Genomic DNA, 16,607 nt, shown 5'->3' with positions numbered 1-16,607 from the left:
TCATTTTTCTCTCTCTTCGGTTTTGTAGACATGTCCTTGACATAGAACACCTGAGTCACATCCTTCGCAAGGACAAACGGTTCACCTTTGTATCTAATATTGTTGAGGTCCACTGTTGTCATTCCATACTAGTTGTCGACTGCTACGCCGCCTCCAGTCATCTTTACCCACTGGCACTTGAACAAAGGTACCTTAAAATAAGATGCATAGTCTAGTTCCCATATCTCCTCTATGCGGCCATAGTGTGTTTGCTTGTTCCCACTAGGGTCGGTGGCATCTATGCGGACACCACTGTTCTGGTTGGTGCTCCTTTTATCTTGTGCTATTGTGTAAAATATATTCCCATTTATCTCATACCCTTTGTATGTGAGGATATGCCACGATGGCTGCCTAGCCAACAAATACAGCTCCTCATCAATACTCTCATCACCCTGACATTCTTTTCGCAACCAGTCGCTGAAAGTTTCCATGTGCTGACGCGTAATCCATGCTTCAGACTTCCCTGAGAACTCAGATCGGAGGAGGTTCTTGTGTGTCTCGATATACGGATCTACCAAGGAGGAGTTCTGTAGAACTATGTAGTGTGCTTTATTGAAATAATCATCACCCTTACCAATATATGTTTTCTTCCCTAGTGTCCCCTTTACACTTAGTATCCCCTCGTGTCGCGATTTAGGAACACCAATCGGGTTAATATCGGGAATGAAGTCAACACAGAACTCAATGACCTCCTCTGTTCTATAGCCCTTGGCGATGCTTCCTTCTGGCCAAGCACGATTGTGAACATATTTCTTCAGGATTCCCATAAACCTCTCAAAGGGGAACATGTTGTGTAGGAACATAGGACCAAGAATAGTAATCTCCTTGATCAGATGAACTAGGAGGTATGTCATGATATCAAAGAAGGAAGGAGGGAACACCAACTCAAAGCTGACAAGATATTGAACCACATCATTCTGTAGTTTCGCTAGATCCGTTGGATCGATTGCCTTCTGAGAAATTGCATTGAGGAATGCACATAGCTTCACGGTGGCTAGACGTATATTTGGCGGTAGAATTCCTCTTAATGCAACTGGAAGCAATTGAGTCACGAGCACGTGGCAGTCATGGGACTTTAAGTGTCCAAATTTCTTCTCTGGCACATTTATTATACCCTTTATATTCGAGGAGAATCCAGATGGTACCTTAATGCTATTTAGGCATTCAAACAAGTTGTCCTTCTCTTCTTTGCTAAGAGTGTAGCTGGCAGGACTTAAGTACTGACATCCATCATCTGTCTTCTTTGGATGCAGGTTGTCTCGTTCTTTCAAACACCGTAGGTCCTGTCGTGCTTCAATTGTGTCCTTAGGCTTCCCATACACGCCCATGAAGCCTAGCAGGTTCACACAAAGATTCTTTGTCAGGTGCATCACGTCGATCGTGCTGCAGACCTCTAGGACTTGCCAATAGGGTAGCTCCCAAAATATGGACTTCTTCTTCCACATGGGTGCGTGACCGTTGGCGTCCTTTGAAACAGGTTGGCTACCAGGTCCCTTTCCAAATATTACTTTCACATCGTTGACCATATCGAGGACGTCCTCACCAGTTCGGTTGCGAGGCTTGGTCTGGTGGTCTGCCTTACCTTTAAAATGCTTGCCTTTCTTTCTTACGGGGTGATTTGCAGGAAGAAATCGTCGATGCCCAAGGTACACGACCTTGCGACACTTTTTCAAGAATATACCTTTCATGTCACCAAAATAGTGCGTGCATGCATTATATCCCTTGTTTGATTGTCCTAAAAGATTACTTAGAGCTGGCCAATCATTGATTGTTACGAACAACAATGCTCACAGGTCAAAGTGCTCCTGCTTGTGCTCATCCCACACGCGTACACCTGGCTTGTTCCACAAAAGTAGAAGTTCTTCAACTAGTGGCCTCAGGTACACATCGATGTCGTTGCCAGGTTGCTTTGGGCCTTGGATGAGCACCAACATCATAATAAACTTATGCTTCATGCATAACCAGGGAGGAAGGTTGTAGATATATAGAGTAACAGGCCAAGTGCTGTGACTACTGCTCTGCTCCCCGAAAGGATTCATACCATCCGTACTTAAAGCAAACCTTAAGTTTCTTGCGTCACTTGCAAACTCGGAGAATTCTCTATCGATTGCTCTCCACTGGGACCCATCAGCAGGGTGTCTCAACATATTATCTACCTTATGGTCTTCTTTGTGCCATCGCAACAACTTTGCATGGTCTCTATTTCTAAAAAGATGTTTCAAGCGTGGTATTATAGGAGCATACCACATAACCTTGGCAGGGATTTTCTTTTTGGGACATTCGCCCTCAACATCACCAGGGTCATCTCGCCTGATCTTATACCGCGATGCGTGACATACAGGGCATGCATCCAACTTCTCGTACTCCGTGCCACATTAGAGGATGCAGTCATTAGGACATGCATGTATCTTTTGGATTTCTAATCCTAAAGGGTAGACTACCTGTTTTGCTTCGTACGTAGTGCTAGGCAATTCGTTATTCTTCGGAAGCATCTTCTTTTGGATTTTTAGTAACTCTGCGAATCCCTTGTCAGATACACCATTCTTTGCCTTCCATTGCAGCAATTCTAATGTGGTACCTAACTTTTTCTACCCCACATCACAAGTTGGGTATAGCAATTTCTTGTGATCCTCTAGCATGCGGTCGAACTTGATCTTCTCCTTTTCACTTTCGCATTCTCTTTGTGCGTCACGAATGGCCTGACCAAGATCGTCAGCGGGCTCCTCCACTGCCCCTACCTCTTCTTCAGCGGGCTTCTCCTCTACCCCCACCTCTTCTTCAGCAGGCTTCTCCTTTGCCCCCACATCTTCTTCAGCTTCCTCCATTGCAGTATCATTTAAGGCACCATATTCAGCAAAAATTTCATCATCGCCCCATTATTCTTCTTCACCTTCTTCCATTACAACTCCGGTTTCTCCGTGCTTCGTCCAACAAATATAGTTTGGCATGAAACCTGACTTGAACAAGTGTGAATGAAGAGTCTTTGAGTTAGCATATTCCATCGTATTCTTACATACGACACATGGGTAGCACATGAAACCATCGCATTTGTTTGCCTCGGCCGCACATAACAAAGAATGCACGCCATCCATGAACTCTTGGGAGCGACGATCAGCATTGTACATCCAATGCCGACTCATCTGTATTACATGACATAAATACCGTATTCAAACCTAGAACATAATTAGTTAATTATACAACATGCATACCACTACAAAAGCTATAAATTTAAGAAAGCCTCGCTACAATGTAGACAATCCCAACTACCACTAAAAACACTAAAGCTAAAATACAATTCAGCAGCACAAGGATTTCACGACCAATCCCAACTAAAACAGACAGATCCCCCGTTTGTTCAACATCTTTGGGCTTCTTTGGCTGGATCACTGCCTCATTAGCCGCCATATCTGCCTGTTGTGTAAGATATTTTTGCACGAGTTCAACATACTCTTCCTCCCAATAGAAGCCTGAACATCCAGTGCCATCCCACTGAAATTAAAATAGAAAATTAGAACTTTAATCACAACCATCATGAAAATAGGTATAAACTAACCATATTCATTAAATACGATAAAATTACTCACATTGCGATCCGAACACTTATAGAAAATGCGACCCTTGTTGAGACCCTCCTTCTTCACTCGGTACTGCATCACAATCTTCGTCTCATCACAACACTTGCCGCATGCAATGAGTGGGAGGCCCGGCCTAAGTTGCTTTGGAAACCGATGAGAGGCCGAGGACCCGAAAGCAGTTGCCATCTACTCTCTATACTCATTTTTTAATATACTATAAATTTCTCATTTTATAAACAAATAAAATTAAAAAAACTCTAAAATTCTCTATATCTCTAAACAATGAAGTGTGCTATACATGCTACAAATGAACGATGAATACTAGTTTTTAATAGCTACTTTAACCTTCCTTCATGTAAATATGCAAGCTTAAGTGATTTTGAGCTCAAATTGCTTACAAATAAAAAAAACCACAATAAAGAACCATATATATATAGTGAACAAAATGAGATAAGACAATGGTGAAACATGAGAGTATTAAGTTGGTAACCTTTATAACTGAAGAATCGACGGAGGAATCGAAGAAATCGATGGAGGAATCAAAGAATGGATGGAGAAAGAGCAAGAACACTGCTTAAATTTGAACTTAAGCTCTCGGGCGGGCTCGGGGAGGAAGAAGACGGCCAACAGGATTTATAGCTCAAAAACATGTTTCAATAAATAACCATCCGTACTAGTTGACCTTGCTTACGTGATCATCTCGGCGAGCATTTCTCCACCGGACGACACCGTACTTGGTCAAGGAAGAGCTCCGATTCTACGAGGAAGGGAACACGGTCTTCCACGACCGTTGCCGCTCTCCCTCGTAGAATCAAAGCTCATCCTTGATGTCCGTTACCGCTCGGCAGAGAACATGCTCGCCGAGCTGAACACGGTCCTCAAGTTCAACTAGTACGGATTTTCTATAATTTTCTAACTATTTTCTAAGTTTTTCATTTCATAAAAAGTTAAAATAAAATATTTAGTCGCGGAGTCCATAGAAATGACCATATTTTGACCTAGCAACACATTGTCAATTATCCTAGAAGGCGTTATTGTTGTTCCTAGGTGGTCGACGAGCTTCTGCCCGACCTGATCGATGGATGCAACCAGATCATCACTGTTGATCTGCTTCCTCGGGTAGTGGGGGAGCGAGCGGTGAATTGTTGATGAAGACGACCTCGGAGGCTATTCCGAGATCGGATCTGCAACTGCAGGTGCTGGCGTGGTTGGCGTAGAATCAATCTGCACTGGCTCGATGATCTCTCCATCTCCGTCAGCATTGATGACCTAGGAGATCGATCCGACCATAAAGATCTAGCCAAGCTGTGGGAAGGACGAGGAGCCTGCAAAACGTACCATCTTGTTCGTCATGGAAACAGCACGCACACCTCTACCTGGCGCACCAACTGTGGACAGTATATCGTCGGCAGTCCTCCGAGGGGTATCCCACGAAGGTAGATTGATCGGTAGAGGTGCGTGTAATAAAGAACAAGAAGGCAACAGAGACACAAGAGTTAGACAGGTTCGGGCCGTCAGCACGACGTAATACCCTACTCCTGTGGCCTGTTGGATTGTATTGGCTTTGTATGATATTGCATGTGATCAGATGCCTTAGGCTAGGTCTAGGATCTATATGGGGATGTCGACTAGGGAACCCTTGCCCCTCCTTATATGCTCTGGAGGGGTAGGGTTACAAAGAAAGTATTATATTTGATATTATACAATGTCTTATTGTAGCCTTACGGTGCATGCACGCCTTGATTTTGTGGGCTGGACCACCTCTGATGGTGCGGCCTATATCTTGTCTTATGGATACCGGAGGTCATATTCCCACATCTTCCATGGACTTTGTAAACTGGCTGCTTTAATTATATAATATATGTTGTTGTTGTCAGAAAAAAAAACCACACAGGAGAACAAGCCGGTCGTCCCTGATGAGAGTCTCCGCCGGCGTCCAGCACTGTTTGGTTCGTTTGCTCATGTCATGTCATGCATTGACTTCTTCCCTATTAGGCTGTTACTGTTCCATGCATGACCGCTGCTTTGATCAAGACAGGCTATTACTTCGTCCCTGCAGATACACACCAGGTTTCATTGAAGGAGAACGAACAAAACGCATTTAGAACTTGTGAGGGGTATCTGACCTTGCTTATCAGCGTCTTTAACACAAGGCAACCAAAGGCCAAGGACAGACGACACAGAGGAGAGACGAGCAGTAGAAAGGCTACCAGCTAGTACCCAGGAAAACCAATGCCTGCCATCCCCACGAGCTAGCCCTGAATTTATTGACATATGGCAGACGAGAGGACGCAGCATCCGGTACTCCTCCTGCTTGGCGCTGCTTGCTCTATCTGACTATCTGTGACTCGACGCCTCGCCTCGCCAAAACCCGCACGGGAGGTCGGGAGGTGCCAGCCAAGCCGGCCGACCCGTTGTCCGTCCCTGAGCCTGAGCGCGGCTGTACTCTCAAGGCTCAGTCTCACCCACCTGAGAAATTAAAGTCGCTTTCTCGTGGGCTCGTGTACGGAGTAAATGTGAAGCACTGAAACGATGTTGATGGTGGTGGGAAAGCTGAGTCTCGCCTGAGTCTGAACTCTGGAGAGCGCACATGAATGAGCACGTACCAGTAATCAGTGATTCAGCAAGGCATGCATGCGTGGATACGGCTATAAGCATCGATCATCAGAGCTTGTCCATAGCGTGCTGTTGTTGCACCGATCCATGGAAAAAAATGTGGAAAAAGAAGAAAAAAAACGGGTAAATATGTGTAGAATATGAACAGGCAAGTTTGAATTCTTTTTGAGTAATGTACTATATCCACAAGTTTGGAGCTCCATCTGGGCTGCCCCCACCCCTACCCCCATCCGCTCCCGCCACCCTCAACCTTACAGGAGCGGCAGTAGCCACTCCTGCCCAACGCGGCTGTCCTCACCTACCTCGATACCGGCTACACCCACTGTCGCTGCTTACTGCGCCATTGGATCTCGCCTAAAGTGGACTCAACCTCAGACGCAGCACGGGTGGGCAGCCATGAGGGTACCGTGGTGGCACGAAGGGGAGAGGGCGGTGGCGTGAAGAGGCGCGGATGGCGCTCGGTGGTGCCGGCAAGTCGAAGGAGCGACGTGACCTGTGATCGGGCAAGCGAACGGACGATGACACCGTTTACGAGGACGAACTCTAACTCGTTTCCAAAGGATGAGCATGCCCTAGAATCTAGAGGTATTGCTTCTGCAAGGATGACTCTGCCCCACCTGTTCCACAACCAAACACTAGGATAAAGTGGAATATCCCACTTCGTCCCTATGATGCACCAAACACTGAACACAGCCTAAGAATAACAACTAGAACATCCTAGGAAGAAGAAAATTAATGACAACTCAATTTTCCCTATGATGTTTGACTTGAAATGACTCCTCACTCCTCAGTAATGGTTTAATGGAAAAGTAACATCATATTAGCTCCACATCAAGCAATGTTTTAGTCGTTCCATTTTACAACAGATGCACATATAGTAAAAACAAGACTGGAGTTCTATAGGAACAAAAGCTAAACATAGCAATCCACTGCTCTTAGCATATATTACTAAACCTCCTACCATGGTAGGCAAAAAACATGTAGTAATCGCCAAAGCCCAGTAAACCTGCTTCCACACAAGATCCCAGTTCTTCACCTCCATTGTGATAATTTGGGCTTAAGTTAATAATTATCCAGCATAAGGAGAATGTGTTAGTAAAAAGGTTATTCAGTTTACTCTATGAAGTATATCACTACATGAAAAATAAATAAATAGTGATGGACGTTGAACCACCCAAGATGCATCACTAATGATAAGCCAAAAGTGGCACGTGACAATTACTACCTATCACTACTATAGGATCAAGGATACTGACTAGAGGGGGGTTGAAATATGCAATTTCAACTAAAAACACAAACACTAGGTATTTGTTAGAACCGTAATTGAGTCCTAAAAATACTACTCTTTCTATCTAGGTGAGGATTTGCAACCTAGGGTGTCAAGCAATCAAACATTTCTAAGAAAGTAGATCACTTAAACTAACTTGTAATAAGAAGGTAAATTGAGCATGAATTTATCCAACATTGAGGTATTGATGACTTGCGTTCACCCCTAATCCACATTGAGGTGGATTCAGTGTTCACCGCTCCTCTATCAAAGCTGGCTAAAATCAAATAATCACTCCATATCTCGATTCCACTATAGTTGCTCTTTAGCACTCCAGTGGGGTCAGAGCACAAGAATCCCTCACAATCACTTCTAAAGCACCTTTACAATCTTCCTTGAAGTGCTTCAATGGAACCATGATCTCTAAGTTGTTTAGGAGGAGACAACCTCTAAGAGTAATAAGCCAATAATGCTTGATTGAAGCCTCCCTAGTGCCAAAGTGATCAAACATTTGATGCAATCAATTATAGAATGCTTTCAATCTCACTAGAGATACAATCCCAAGCAATGTATGTGAGACTAAGGTAGAAGAAGGTTCTAATGTATCAAGAAAGTTTCCCTAAGGTGCCAAGAGAGCCTTCCCATGGCTGGGATCGAAAAGACCTTGATGTCGCCTAGAGGGAGAGTTGAATAGGAGTTTCTAAATTTAATACAAAACAAAACTTCACATCAGATTAAATAACCATTGAAAGTTCAATAGAATGTCCACAAAACACATGCACTCACAAACATGAACAACCAAGTAGATCAAGATAAACACATATGAGACAAGATTTGTTTCACCGAAGTTTGGGCCTCCATGTGAATCATATGTCTCCGTTAAGGAAGCCATGAGTGACCACTCCAAGGTGCACCATACCCAGGTCTCTTCCAATCACTTTCCTCAATAATCCATTAAGCTTGATCTCTTCCCTTGCGAAGGCAAGATTGGGCCTTCACAAACTTGTCATGGCTGACCACAACCTTGGTTGCTTGCAGGCGACTCCTAGCCGTCTAGAGTAACAAATGCCTCGTGAACGATTGACAAAGCCCACAAGTGCTCAAGGATTTAGCTTGCTCTCTTTTGCTCTCTATTTCAAAAAGATCGAGTTGAAGCATGACTGAAATTCAAGAATGATTAACTTGTCCATACAAATGGATACAGAGGCATCACAACATAAGGACACTACATATAAAATAAGCACTATATGTAGTAGAAACGTAGAATAATGCAACTGACATTACTCAGGTACTAAATGGCATGATGTAGGCTAAACATCCTGAGAATGTGAACTAGACTGAAAATTACATAATCTCCATCCACTTCGACACTTTCGCTAGACAGTCTAAATGCTTGTTTGTGCAAAGCTGCAAAGCACAAAGACGCTCAAGAAAAATGGTTTTCAACAATTTTGCTAACTTTCTTGACTAAGAAGAGCATGAATAACCACTAAAGCAATTAACCCTCGCCCTTGGTGAACACGGCGGCCCCACGTCACAAACAGCAAGTGCTGGGGTCCTGGTACGACCACCCTTAGCTACCAAATGACAAGGTCGCACGGTAAACGCTCCTTTCATAGTAAGACAGTTGTATATATAAAGAACATGTTCAATTTGAACAATTACCTAATATGAAATTATGAACAAATATGAATTACTAAAAATAGGAACGCCTGTTAGCCTAATCCAAAGCTGCCACAAATCACAAGCTACGTAGGGAGAAATAAGCACTACAATGCATAATAGTACATACTGATTCCATCTCAGTGATTAAAAATTGTTGAACCTCAACTAGAGGGTTAACGTGGGAGATGTGACCATGCTCGGCTCGACCTAAGCACTAAATGAAATTTGAAGTAAATGGAAAGGTAAAGACGACCAATCATGCTAGGATGCTGATCTAACCTTCGCGGGATGACGACAACGCTATCAAGGTCTTTAGGCACGTCGCTAGTGGTTAGCTCGGGCACCAATCTATGGCTGGGGAGACAGTAAAACGACATAGAGGCGGAGCAAGTAGCACCGGCCAGAAGAAATAAATGGATGTTATTTGTAGGGCTGGCTGTGCAACTATACCACCTATTGGGGAAAAAAGAAAATGATGCTAAAAGACACGCAAAAAAGATGTTTCTCAGTCCTATGTGGCTAACCACACCAGCCACAAAGTCATAAGACTCGATTTTTCTCGCAAAATGCACTCATGTACGTGTTCTCAAGGATTCGAACCTGTGACCTCAAGCCTCACACGACCCGTATTTCTAAGGGCGGTCCATATTATAGGCCTCTCCTAAAATTCATGTTGGTTAGATGGCCCGTCTTTAAAAATGTTTCAATTTTCAGAAGCAGCTCGTATTAAGAACTGCCCTTAAAAATGGTATTACCGACCATTTGTTAGCTGTTCTTAAATGGCATTTCTAGGATCGGCTGAAATACAACCACTTATAAGAAAAATAATATGTCTCTAATTAAAAATCATTAATGTAGTAACATATGCATCTTTTATAGGAACTTTACAACACACCAGTAGTGCATAGTAGAGAGTAGAGACCGTTGACACATTAAACAACACTACATGACACAGGAGGCACGTACATCTATATTCTTCTCTGTGCAGACCCAGCGCATATCACATGCAACGCATTTGCGGATCCGCCTTCACGTGGGAGCGCACGGACGAATGTTCTTCCAGCTCAGTCACTAAAAGCGCTTTGCTTGATCAGCGTGCATCTGCATTTGCAAATTGCAAGCAAGCAAGGGCTAGTTTGGTTGCCGAAATTTTTAGCAAAACGATACTGTAGCGTTTTCGTTGTTATTTGCCAATTAGTGTCCAATCATAGTTTAATTAGGCTTAAAAGATTCATCTCATGGATTTCGTCTAAACTGTATAATTAGTTTTATTTTTTATTTATATTTAATGCTTCATGCATGCGTCTAAAGATTCGATGTGACAGAGAATCTTGAAAAATTTAGTATTTTGGGAGGAAACTAAACGTGGCCAAGCAGCACAAGCTAGCTAGCCAGAGGCCATGACTGAGGAGCTGCTGCCTCGTTTGGGCTCTTCGTACAGATCACCTTTCTTCCCCACGCTCACGTGCTGTGACTCTGTGAGAGCTTTCTGCATATCTTTCAGTGCTACGAGACGGTACAGATCAGACAGGGGTAGGGTATCTCTAGCCAAGACAGACAAGGGGAGGCAGAAGGCTAGGAGGGATCAGCTCGGCTCAGGGGCTCAGCTAGAGAAAGAAAGCTATCCTGGCACTGAAAACCATGCGCGCGTCCGCATCTGTTTCCATGCTGGCGACGTCGATGCAGAGAGAGAGAGAGACACACACTACTGTGTGCGTGGATGCACGCGTGATTGTGCGTGTTGTTTTGGACTACTAGTGCCATTGCTGCGCCGCAACAGTGTGTCCTGGGAGTTTTGAAGTTTTATCTCTTGTGACTGTTTAGTTCCTAAAATTTTGTAAAATTTTTTAAGATTTTTCGTCACATCGAATCTTTAGACACATGCATGAAGCATTAAATATAAATAAAAAATAAAACTAATTACACAGTTTAGACGAAATTCACGAGACAAATCTTTTAAGCCTAATTAGACTATGATTGGACAATAATTGCTAAATAACAATAAAAGTGCTATAATATCATTTCTAAAAAATTCACCAACTAAACAAGGCCCTAGTGCGCGTTGTATTTCCCCTCGTATTTCAGCGTCCAGCAGTTCATTGTCCCCCCACCCAGATTCTTCCACCTGGTTTCCCACTTCCAAACACCATTTCTGGCCGCTTCCATTTGGCGCCCTCCGCCGCTCGATCCAACCAACCGCGCGCCTGCTCAAATCGGCCTTGCCCCCTACTGAAAACGGCCGAGAAACATCAGTGTTTTAGGTCTATCAAAAAGATTCTTACTGATATATTGCAGTCGTCGTTGAATTTAGTTGTGACAAATACATGCAATCGACCCTTATCCTTGCTGGCTAGAATGCCTGACCTTTACAAAGGGCATCAGCAACTTGCTTTCCATGAGCAATAGTAATGTTTTTCCAACAAGATCCAATGGGAAGCAAACACCGAAAGATTCCATGCACGTCACAGTAAGCTAGCAGCGCCCTCGTCTTCGTCTCTCCTTGGATTTTTGCCTAGGCTACCTCTCCGATAGTCCGATCCTTTCTGCTCATCACAGGACTCGAACACTAGGCGGCACTGGATCGATCGAGCTAGCGATCTTCCACTGTCCATCAGGCATCAGCGTCTGATTACATCACACCTCCTAATGATGCACGCGCCAATGCAACCCCGGCGTCTCGTTGGCAAAAACAAGAAGGTATTGAAACGAAGATCATCATCTGATTTCAGGCTATTAGCTAGAGGACGATGTCCATGGCCATGGCGTGTTGGCGCCGCCGCAGCATGGCGTCCGCGCCGTCGAGGGGCGGCTCGTTGTCGACGACCTCGGCGTCGCCGCCCTCTGCTGTCACGACGGAGGACATGTAGCTGCAGGCCACCTCGGGGGCCACGACGGCGTCCATCAGCTGCGGCGCCCGCACGCGGAACTTGTGGCGGCAGCCGAGGCAGGTGATCTGGAGGAGCGTCGCGTTCACCTGGCGCAGGGCGTGCTCCCGGAGCGCGTGGGCGCGGCTCAGCTCCACCTGCGCCTGCCGCCGCATCCGCTTGGCGCTGGCCAGCTCCTGCTCGGCCAGCTCCACGTGCCGCTTCGCCTGCGCGCGGGCCTCGTCCGCGGCCGCCTTCTCCGCAACCGCTTGCCGCAGCTGCTCCCGCGCCTCCTCCTCCTTCTCCCTCGCTGCTGTGGCCAGCATCATCACCTCGTCGCCACGCTCGCCCGCGTCCGCGAACCCGCCGCCGCCGCAGACGCCGATGGACAGCTGCAGCTGCATGACGGCGTCGTCGCGGCTCTGTGGAGGAACGGCCGGAGTGCGTGGCGCGCCGCCGCAGTACACCGGCGCGACACCGCCCGCGCCGCTGCAGGACGGCGGCATGAGCTGGAGCTCGAGGTTGTGGTGTCCGCCGCGGTGGTGGTCCGATGGCGGCGTCCGCGGCGATGGGACTTGTTCGAACCGGTGGAACGCGGCGGTCGTAGGGCTTGGAATCGCCGGTGCCGGACCGGGCCAGGCCACCGGGCTGATGGCAATGTCACTGGACGGGCTGGTGCTCGACGCCGTCCTCGACAGTGACATGGCTGGCGGCGCCTGCTGCTGCGACCCGGCACTAGCAGCGGCCACACCGGCGCCACACACCGGCGAGGCGTCCGCCCGTGCCCGCCCGGCGTTGCAGGTGTCCTGGTGCTCTATGAAGCTCTCCACCCTGCACATTGGATGGCAACATCATCAGATGAGCCTGAGGGCACTAATAATCATCTCAGCTAGGACGTACAGTACAGCGCTCCCGGTCTGCCAATAAGCAAACGCTTCCATATCATCTGGAAACAAATAAAGGGAACATTTTGGCTACTAGTAATAGTACATGAGTGCAAAGAGACCAAGGATGAATGCGTGCATGGCCAAGTGAACTCGACTCAAGAACAAAAGCCAAGAGCGTAATAAGCAGAGAGAGACTTTATTGCATGTGTGAGCGTGAGACGACGATGAATTAACGTCGCTGCTGGTAGCACACACGGCTATAGGATCCAAAGAGGCCGGCTGGCTGGCCTCGGAGTCAGCTTGTCAGGCTTGGAGTTTTCGCCCTGGCCGCCGGGGCTGCTGCGCCTGCGCCGTGCGGCCATCGAATGGCGCGCCAAGACGACGCTGCCTTTGCCTTTGCCGCTGAAGCGCGGGCACAAAGCCGAAACCTCCAGCGGCGGCTAGCGCCTATCGGGAACACATGCCGGACCGTGGAAGCAATAGGAAAATACTAGTAGCAAGAGAAAGCCCACCGCCGAGATCGATGCGCACGACGCACACGGGACACACGGCACACACGCACGCACGCACATAGAGGAGGGCCGGGCGGCTGCCCTCGGGAATTGTACTCTGATCCACCTGCCCGCCCGGCCTCCCTTTCCTTTCCCCGTTAAGACCGTCTCCAATGATGAAACGAAAACGCAAAATGTGTAGTCAGCAGTGGTTTGCGTCATAAAAAACGCAGTCCAACGGAAGACACAAACAGCCGACCGATTTTGCGTACCACGCAAAGGGAAAGGCAAATAAGCGTCTTCGGCAGCCGGACGACGCAAATCTCTGCCGCAAGACGACGCAAGAGCTCGAGCGCGAGCTCCGCCGGGCCGCGGGCGCGCGCTCGGCTGGGCGCGGGCGCTGGCGCGAGCTCCGCCGAGGCGCGGGCGCGAGCTCCTCCGACGCGGGCGCCACCGGCCGGATCCAGGAGAGGGAGGGTCAGGGAAGAAGAAGGGGAGGGAGGGGGTCTGGATCCGGCCGGGAGAGAGAGGGAAGAAGGCAGACCGTGTCAGCGGCGGGCGCCGCTTGCTCCGAGCGCCGCACCAGCGCCAGCGCGCGCCGTCGCCCCACGTCGTCACCGTCGCCATGCCCTGCAGCCGCGTGGGAGAGAGAGGAAGAAAGGATTTGCCTTCGCTGTTGTTGGAGATGGAACAATCTGGGTAGCACCCTTTGTTTGCTGTCCGTGACCTAAACGCTAAAATTTGGGTCATCTCCGTCGGAGATAGCCTAATAGCAGACATCCCAAAAGGAGAGCGGAGCCGGCGCCGCCGGCACTGTACAGTGCGATGTAACCGCCCATAGCCCCGGCCCCCGGCGGCCGTGCAGCCGGTGGTGAACCAACTAACAGACGAAAGAAAAACGAAAGGGAGAAGAAAAACTTACTGTATGCTGATTTTTAATGGGTTTTCTAATAATCTTTATTAGAGCTGAGCAGACGAGCAGTATGGAGATGCTGAGCCAAATCGATCGATCAATGACATGAGAATCGAAGTTGTTGGTTCGTTTACCGGGAGAAGACGCGGCCGCAGTCGCAGGAGTGGCCGCGGGTGCCGCAGGTCTTGAGGTGGGCCTTGTAGTCGGAGTGGACGGCGTAGGCCTTGGAGCAGCGGGCGCAGGCCCACTGGCGCTGGCCGCTGTGCTTGCGGCGGAAGTGCTTCTTGATGCCGACGAGGTCGCCCAGCGCGTGGGAGGGGTCGTGGTGCAGGCAGCTGGGCTCCGGGCACACGAACACCCGCTTCCGCGCCGCCTCCCCGGCCTCCCGCTTCAGCAGCTTCCACGGCACCTTGTGCCGCCGCCGGTGCATCTGCAGGTTCTGGTCGCGCTGAAACCCCTGCCTGCAGATCTCGCACACGTACCGGTCCGACTCCAGCAGCGTCCGCGGCGACAGCGACACCACCTCCGCGTCCGGGTCTGCAGCCATTGCCGTACCGCGTTACTACATGTTGCAGGATGGGTGGATCGATCTCGGAGTCTGCACCGAGCTTACTAGCTAGCTACCATGCATGTAGCCAACTGGACCACGGTTGTCTCGGGATCGATTTGCTAGCTTACCTGGTGTGCCGGCGGGCCGGCGCTTCTTCTTTGTCGTGGCGGCGGCGGCGGCCGTGCAGGTGGCGATCTGCAGCGAACGGAACGGCTCCGGCGTCGCCTCGTCGGGAGGTGAACCGGCCGCAGGGGAGCAGAAGCCCAACATGGGTGACGGCGAGGCGATCTTGGTGAAGAACAGCTAGCGCTAAGAATAGTACGGACTACGGAACAAGGAGAAGAGCCAGAAAACTTGCTCCTTTTCCCCCTACTACCTCTGGTTTGATCAGGCGATGGAGACGGAATGGGATGGGGATTAGATTGGACGTATATATAGCCGCCGAGCGGCAGAGGGGAGAAGAAGAGATCAATCAACAACCAGATGGGGGAACAAACAAACAATAAACGAGAGAGAAAGAGAGAGGTGAATACTACTGATGAGTACTTGTAGTATAATAATTACAACTCAGGTTGTGCTGGGAGAAGGAATTAAGGAAGGGGGTGGTGGTAGGAAGAAGGAAGGGGTCTTGGTGTTGGCTTTTGTGGAGCTGCTACAGAGACATCAGCAGCAAACGATCGAGAGAGAGAGAGAGAGAGAGAGAGAGAGAGAGAGAGAGGGGGGGGGGGGGGGGGGGGGGGGGGGGGGGGGCGGGGATGCAGCTTTCCACACTTGCTTTAGGTTTTAGCAGCTTTCTTTGGGGGGTCATATGAGAAGGAAGGGGGAAAGCTCTGGGGTTGGTAGTGTAGTGCTGCTGGTTTGCATTGTGCCCTGTACATGCAGCAGTTAAGAGTACAGGAAGAGGATATGGAGATGAGCAATTAATTGATCATGCATATCAACACAATTGATAAAAGATCTTTTTGCTGCATGGAAAGGGAGTTTAGATGCGTATACGAACATACAAAAAGATGGATGCCTGTTTGTTTGTTTGTTTGGGACTTTGGGTTATTGGAGAGGGAATTGGATGGACGCTTGGGGTTTTTGGCTACTCAGCTACACTGATCTAAATATATATGAAACAATCAAGGGGCTTCATTTATCTGACAAAACTGGGTTCCACAGACCATAATCCGTTTTATAGGTGCGCTGCCTATAGGTGTTAAGAGTTCATTTTTTGAGTAAAAGTAGTGTTGGAGTTCAGTTAAGCAGTAAAAAAAAAAGTTCCAGCTTCAGAGAATCACACATGTAAAATGGGTGGGTTGAAGTAGTGGTAATTCAATTTCCGTGTGGTCCATGAGGAACTGTCTAATCCTATAGCTAGGCCTGCAGATATTTTCCTAATGAAAACCCCCAAAAGTTGATAATTGGGGTGAAAACACTGTACGTCTCAGTTCGCGTCTCTGCCTCTCTGGAATACTTTTTTTTGACGGAAATATCTGGAATACTTTTGTCTGCTATAATACTGGCTTACTGTTACTCTCTTTCATTGTAAATTATAATTGTTTCATACTAAGTCAAATTTCTTTTAACTTTAACCAAATTTTTAGAAAAATATATATTAATATCTATAAGTTACAAATGCCCAATCAAAACGTATTTTTTAAGAATTCAAAGGAATTATTTTGATACGGTATTTTTTTCTCGAATGCGCAAAAGATTTGCATATTTTTTGCATTAGGATTATTTTTCCAATTTGAT

The 16,607-nt window shown here is 47.6% G+C and overlaps 1 protein-coding gene across 1 annotated transcript; it reads right to left on the bottom strand.

Annotated features, from left to right (window-relative positions):
* Positions 1–11,140: 11,140 nt before the first annotated feature.
* On the bottom strand, positions 11,141–15,521 carry LOC136551890 (protein indeterminate-domain 16-like). Its single transcript, XM_066543423.1, has 3 exons — positions 14,996–15,521; positions 14,452–14,854; positions 11,141–12,857 (listed from the first exon to the last, which is right to left on the bottom strand). Exons 1-3 carry the CDS (start codon positions 15,135–15,137, stop codon positions 11,900–11,902), a joined length of 1,503 nt encoding a protein of 500 aa, XP_066399520.1. The 5' UTR covers positions 15,138–15,521; the 3' UTR covers positions 11,141–11,899.
* Positions 15,522–16,607: the final 1,086 nt, after the last annotated feature.

Source organism: Miscanthus floridulus, chromosome 4, assembly GCF_019320115.1.
Source record: "Miscanthus floridulus cultivar M001 chromosome 4, ASM1932011v1, whole genome shotgun sequence".
Taxonomy (NCBI): domain Eukaryota; kingdom Viridiplantae; phylum Streptophyta; class Magnoliopsida; order Poales; family Poaceae; genus Miscanthus; species Miscanthus floridulus.
This window is presented reverse-complemented; position numbering and strand designations above follow the sequence as displayed.